General features: G+C 53.8%; 1 protein-coding gene across 1 annotated transcript; it reads right to left on the reverse strand.

Annotated features, from left to right (window-relative positions):
* Nucleotides 1-2,057: 2,057 nt before the first annotated feature.
* Nucleotides 2,058-5,499, reverse strand: LOC142906608 (uncharacterized). Its single transcript, XM_076054780.1, has one exon. The coding sequence runs from the start codon at nucleotides 5,489-5,491 to the stop codon at nucleotides 3,179-3,181; it is 2,313 nt and encodes a 770-aa protein (XP_075910895.1). The 5' UTR covers nucleotides 5,492-5,499; the 3' UTR covers nucleotides 2,058-3,178.
* Nucleotides 5,500-6,891: the final 1,392 nt, after the last annotated feature.

A 6,891-nucleotide genomic window follows, 5' to 3' on the forward strand; every position in this document is an offset into this window, starting at 1 on the left:
AGAACCAAAGAGTAATTCCTGCAGTCACGAAAACTTTGAATCTAGTTTTAGCGTGTTAATGTTAAATAAACGTGTTGTCTCCTATAGAAGCCTGAGTCTCCATTTGAGCCCACTACAACTGGTGTTGGAAGTGGCCAAACGTTAGTTAATTAACTATAGATTATGGAGACTAGGCGAACAATACGTACCAGGTCTCCAGATGAAGAGGACGACGACCCACCGGCCCCGGGGATGTCGGCGCAATCCCCCAGCCCCCACTGGGGGCCTGGGGTGTCCACCTCCGGTTCCAAACCGCCCTCCAAATTGCCTTACCTACGAGTCCTACTTGGTACAGGCCGGACCCGCTATTGCCCCCTGTTGGGCCCTGACTGCAGCTACATATTTTCCAGTAGTGGTGGCGGCGTATTACGCCTGAAAATTACCCACCACATTAAGAAGCACGATGGTAGCTTGCAGTTGTGTGTCGACTTTAGGAAGCTTCATAAGATATCGGTGGCTGACGCGTATCCTCTCCCTCGGATGGACGATTCCCTGGACGCTCTGGCGGGAGTACACAACTTCTCCACCCTTGATCTCCTGTCCGAATTTTGGCATTTGCCACTAAATGAGGCCTCTAAACCCAAACGGCTTTTCGAACACCTCAAGGCCTGTTTGAATTAAATCAGCTTCCCATGGGACTCCACGCAGCACCGGCTACGTTCCAATGACTGATGGAGCTGGTGCTGGCTGGACTTCAATGGGACTCATGCTTACAATACCTCGACGATGTCATCGTCTTCAGCCGTACGTTCAAAGAACATCTTGATTGGTTACGCGCTGTCTTTCTTAAAATGCGAGCAGCCCATCTCAAATTCAAGCCGCAGAAGTGTTACCCCCTTCAGAAATCCGTGCGGTATCTCGGTCATATTGTCAGTAAATCGGGCATGGCGATAGATCCCGACAAAACCACGTGTGTTCGGACGTGGCCGACCCCCACGTTGATGATGCAGGTGCAGAGTTTTATTGGTTTTGCGTCTTATTATCGCCGGTTTGTCACTGGGTTCGCTACCTTCGCAAAACCTCTCCACGCCTTGACGGTTATGGGTCAGAGGTTTCATTGGGGGGAGGAGGAAGCCGCATTTGTTGCACTTCGCAATTCCCCTCCGCTACTCTGACTTTGCCATGCCGTGTGTCCTTGATACTGACGCAACCAACACCAGCATTGGCGCGGTTCTGTCCCAGGTTGTCAACGGGGTGGAGTGTGTTGTTGCATACGGCAGCAGAGTGCTGTCGCCAGCCGAACAGCGTTACTGTGTCACGCGCCGGGAACTATTCAGGTCTCCCGCATTAACGAGTTGATTGCTCTGGACATCCCTGGTTCGGTTCCCGTCACCCCTCGTGGGAATAAATATTTGTTGGTTGGCGTCGAATATTTATCGCGCTGGCCGATGGCCTGGCAGCTATGGATGGGAGCCATCCGGTAGTGCCACCTAGGCACATGCCATGGTACAATGGTGAGCACACAGGACTTGTAATCAATACAGAGGTACTATGTACAGGGGCGGCAAGCAGCTAAAAAATGGTGCACGTTTATTATAAATACGACATTCTCAAATGGTTTCGAAATTAAGTGTCTTATCAGCAGAATCGTGCAGAGTTTCTGCCGAACATACACAGCATTAGTTCCTAACACACTTTGGCAGAGTTGGTGTCACTGCCTGGGAAAGGAACATTAATGGTGATTTTGTGGAAAGTCAGGTGAAATGGGTGGTTGGTCAGACTGACCAGCACCCTGTGCTGTGTGGATCGCTCGTGGTTCTGGCCACCAATCGCCAAGCAAATTGGTTGCAGAGACTTCCACGTGTAGAGTGACTTCAGTTGTGTGCAACCGAGTTGCGCAACTGCTTGCACCGGCTGTGGCCGTGTGCGGAAAGCTAACTCGGGTCAAACCTGGGTTTCGAAGCGCGGTGTAGCGTTAACCATGACACTACCGCTCCACACAATCACACACACGCGAAGATCGACACCAAATACGTGCTCAGTTGCACCGCACAGCAACTCACACGCACACTGCAGTGTCCAATAACAACACAAATGTATTAATCATGACAACCACCTGCTCTGCCACTCAAAGCAATGTCCATCACATGGCCATCAACGCGACACATATAGTTCATCACGGTCACCCGACCAGCAGGAGTCACGTGTGTGAGCAGTCCGTGAATGTCGCCGGGCTATGGTGATGCAGTGGTGTGGGTTGGACAAGGGGCGGATGATGATGTCTGTCGTGGAAATCTGTGGAGCGGCACGGAACAAAAGTGGGACGGGTGGCCCAGTGTGGAGCAGGAGCCGCTCGGCTGGGACGAAGGTGTGGAGGAATCCACTGATCCGGTGGAGGCGTGGGGAGGAGGGCGGGACGCCGCGTGAAGCGCGACTCGTGGGAGTGGTGCCAGGCAGAAGGGGCACCTGGGACTCCGTACGCGGGACCCCGGCCGTTGCACCTGGGCTGGGGGGGGATCCGCTGCCCTGCAGGTGGAGCGAGGCCGGGGGGAAGGTGCTCTCGGTCCGGGTGGATGGGACGAATCAATGCGGATGGAGTTGAGGATTCGAGAGGAGGTTTGCGGAGGCGGGAGGAAGGCGGCTGTTGCGGGACTTGCGGTAACGCTGCCGTGAAGAATAGGGAGCAAAAGACTCGTGTGCCGGGCCCGGTCTGGTATCACGGTGGCATGGAGGAACCCAGGGCTCTGGTGGAGGTGGAGGCAGGTGGAAAGCAGGGAGCTCCCAATCCTGGGGTTTAGCTTGATTACTCATGGGTGGAGGTGATGGTGCGAGTGGCGGTGGTGGCGATAGTGGCAGTGGAAGCGATGGCAGAAGTGGAGGTTGAGGCAATGGCAGGAGTGAAGGTGGAGTCGATGTCAGCAGTGGGGGTAGAGTTGATATCAGTGGTGGAGGCAATGGCCTGAGTAGAGATGGAGGCGATGGCAGCAGTGGAGTTGAGGATTCGAGAGGAGGTTTGCGGAGGCGGGGAGGAAGGCGGCTGTTGCGGGACTTGCGGTAACGCTGCCGTGAAGAACAGGGAGCAAAAGACTCGTGTGCCGGGCCCGGTCTGGTATCACGGTGGGGTGGAGGAGCCCAGGGCTCTGGTGGAGGTGGAGGCAGGTGGAAAGCAGGGAGCTCCCAATCCTGGGGGTTAGCTTGATTACTCATGGGTGGAGGTGATGGTGCGAGTGGCGGTGGTGGCGATAGTGGCAGTGGAGGCGATGGCAGAAGTGAAGGTTGAGGCAATGGCAGGAGTGAAGGTGGAGTCGATGTCAGCAGTGGGGGTAGAGTTGATATCAGTGGTGGAGGCAATGGCCTGAGTAGAGATGGAGGCGATGGCAGCAGTGGAGCCGATGGCCCGATTGGAGGTGTAGGCGATGGCAGCAGTGGGGGCGATGTCCTGAGTAGAGATGGAGGCGATGGCCTGAGTAGAGGTAGAGGCGATGGCCTGAGTAGAGGTGGAGGCGATGGCCTGAGTTGAGGTGGAGACGATGGCCTGAGTAGAGGTGGAGGCGATGGCCCGAGTAGAGGTGGAGGCGATGGCCCGAGTGGAGGTGGAGGCGATTGCCTGAGTGGAGATGGAGGCGATGGCCTGAGTAGAGGTGGAGGCGATGGCCCGAGTGGAGGTGGAGGCGATTGCCTGAGTAGAGGTGGAGACGATGGCCTGAGTAGAGGTGGAGGCGATGGCCTGAGTAGAGGTAGAGGCGATGGCCTGAGTTGAGGTGGAGACGATGGCATGAGTAGAGGTGGAGGCGATGGCCTGAGTAGAGATGGAGGCGATGGCCTGAGTAGAGGTGGAGGCGATGGCCTGAGTGGAGGTGGAGGCGATGGCCTGAGTTGAGGTGGGGACGATGGCATGAGTGGAGGTAGAGGCGATTGCCTGAGTGGAGGTGGAGGCGATGGCCTGAGTAGAGGTGGAGGCGATGGCCTGAGTGGAGGTGGAGGCGATGGCCTGAGTAGAGGTGGAGGCGATGGCCCGAGTGGAGGTGGAGAAGATGGCCCGAGTGGAGGTGGAGGCGATGGCCTGAGTGGAGGTGGAGGCGATGGAAGCAGTGGAGGTGGAGTTGATATCAGTGGGGGAGGCGATGGCCTGAGTAGAGGTGGAGGCGATGGCCCGAGTGGAGGTGGAGGCGATGGCCTGAGTGGAGGTGGAGGCGATGGAAGCAGTGGAGGTGGAGTTGATATCAGTGGGGGAGGCGATGGCCTGAGTAGAGATGGAGACGATGTCCTGAGTGGAGGTGGAGGCGATGGCCTGAGTAGAGGTGGAGGCGATGGCCTGAGTTGAGGTGGAGACGATGGCATGAGTAGAGGTGGAGGCGATGGCCTGAGTAGAGATGGAAGCGATGGCCTGAGTAGAGGTGGAGGCGATGGCCTGAGTAGAGGTGGAGGCGATGGCCCGAGTGGAGGTAGAGGCGATTGCCTGAGTGGAGGTGGAGGCGATGGCCTGAGTAGAGGCGATGGCCTGAGTGGAGGTGGAGGCGATGGCCTGAGTAGAGGTGGAGGCGATGGCCCGAGTGGAGGTGGAGAAGATGGCCCGAGTGGAGGTGGAGGCGATGGCCTGAGTGGAGGTGGAGGCGATGGAAGCAGTGGAGGTGGAGTTGATATCAGTGGGGGAGGCGATGGCCTGAGTAGAGATGGAGACGATGGCCTGAGTGGAGGTGGAGGCGATGGCCTGAGTAGAGGTGGAGGCGATGGCCTGAGTAGAGGTGGAGGCGATGGCCCGAGTGGAGGTAGAGGCGATTGCCTGAGTGGAGGTGGAGGCGATGGCCTGAGTAGAGGTGGAGGCGATGGCCTGAGTGGAGGTGGAGGCGATGGCCTGAGTAGAGGTGGAGGCGATGGCCCGAGTGGAGGTGGAGAAGATGGCCCGAGTGGAGGTGGAGGCGATGGCCTGAGTGGAGGTGGAGGCGATGGAAGCAGTGGAGGTGGAGTTGATATCAGTGGGGGAGGCGATGGCCTGAGTAGAGATGGAGACGATGGCCTGAGTGGAGGTGGAGGCGATGGCCTGAGTAGAGGTGGAGGCGATGGCCTGAGTAGAGGTGGAGGCGATGGCCCGAGTGGAGGTGGAGGCGATGGCCCGAGTGGAGGTGGAGGCGATGGCCCGAGTGGAGGTGGAGGCGATGGAAGCATTGGAGGTGGAGTTGATATCAGTGGGGGAGGCGATGGCCTGAGTAGAGATGGAGGCAATGGCCCGAGTGGAGGTGGAGGCGATGGCCCCAGTGGGAGCGATGGCCTGAGTGGAGCTGGATTCTTCAGGTGAGGAGCACAGCTCTGCTTGGTGCCGGGGCTGTTTCCCCTCCCCTGCGCCCGCCGCTTTCGTCTCCGCGCCGCGGCCATACGAGCCCAGGGACTCGGTGCTCGGCCGAGACCTCCACCTTTCTTTCTCTGCAGCGCCCGGGAAATCTTCCTCCTTCCGGTCCTCATCCTCATTCTCATCGCTCTCTGCAAAAGTTACGAAAAACATCAACGGCGTCATTAGCTGAATCTCCCTGCTCCGTGTCTGTGAGTGCGTTGTGACCCTGGGGACAGACTTGTGAGTTTGTTTTTTACGTTTTTGAGCCAGGAGGCCAGGATTGGGAAAAACTTGGGCCACTTTTCATCCAGGCAACTGGAGAGCAGCACAGACTAAGTCTTACTTACCAAACATTTAAACTAACAACAGCATACTCTTTGGTATCTTTCGGTAAAATCACGTAGATAGAAAAATAACTAATAAAGTGAAACCTTGGATTGCGAGCATAATTCCTTCTGGAAACGTGCTCTTAATCCAAAGCACTCGTATATCAAAGCGAATTTCCCCCATAAGAAATAATGGAAACTCAGATGATTCGTTCCACAAACCAAAAATACCGTATTCATATAAAAAATATTAATACAAAATACCTTTTTATATTTTTATTATTTAATATAAAGTAATCAAATTTATTAATTACATTTAATCGTGGCTGGTGTGAGGGAGACGAGATAGAGGATGGTTATTGTGTAGGACGACTTTCACTTGCAGTACAGTTACTAAAGAACAGTCACTACACATGGACACAAAATAAAAAAATGCTTTACGCACACACACGTATTCACAACACTACAGTACTGTAGTAAACAGTATACACGTAGTCACAACACTATAGTACTGTAGTAAACAGTATACACGTGGTCACAACACTATAGTACTATAGTAAACAAGATAGGTTCGCATGGATGTTGACTATACGAGTGAGGCACACCGACTGAGACCGAGCATGGGAGACGATTACCCACAATCCCGCAGTATACACGTGGTCACAACACTATAGTACTATAGTAAACAGTATACACGTGGTCACAACACTATAGTACTGTAGTAAACAGTACACACGTGGTCACACCACTATAGTACTGTAGTAAACAGTATACACGTGGTCACAACACTATAGTACTATAGCAAATACAGTATACACGTGGTCACAACACTACAGTACTATAGTAAACAGTATACACGTGGTCACAACACTATAGTACTGTAGTAAACAGTACACACTTGGTCACAACACTATAGTACTGTAGTAAAGAGTATACACGTGGTCACAACACTATAGTACTGTAGTAAACAGTATACACGTGGTCACACTATAGTACTATAGTAAACAGTACACACGTGGTCACAACACTATAGTACTGTAGTAAACAGTATACACGTGGTCACAACACTATAGTACTGTAGTAAACATTACACACGTGATCACAACACTATAGTACTGTAGTAAACATTACACACGTGGTCACAACACTATAGTACTGTAGCAAACAGTGTACACGTGGTCACAACACTATAGTACTATAGTAAACAGTACACACGTGGTCACACCACTATAGTACTGTAGTAAACAGTATACACGT

Source organism: Petromyzon marinus, chromosome 4, assembly GCF_048934315.1.
Source record: "Petromyzon marinus isolate PM22_M1 ecotype Great Lakes invasive population chromosome 4, UKy_Petmar_22M1.pri1.0, whole genome shotgun sequence".
Lineage (NCBI taxonomy): Eukaryota > Metazoa > Chordata > Hyperoartia > Petromyzontiformes > Petromyzontidae > Petromyzon > Petromyzon marinus.

What these genes read in the sequence shown, in the direction of transcription:
- LOC142906608 (XM_076054780.1), bottom strand. Translation starts at nt 5,491, where the DNA reads ATGACGCCGTTGATGTTTTTCGTAACTTTTGCAGAGAGCGATGAGAAT.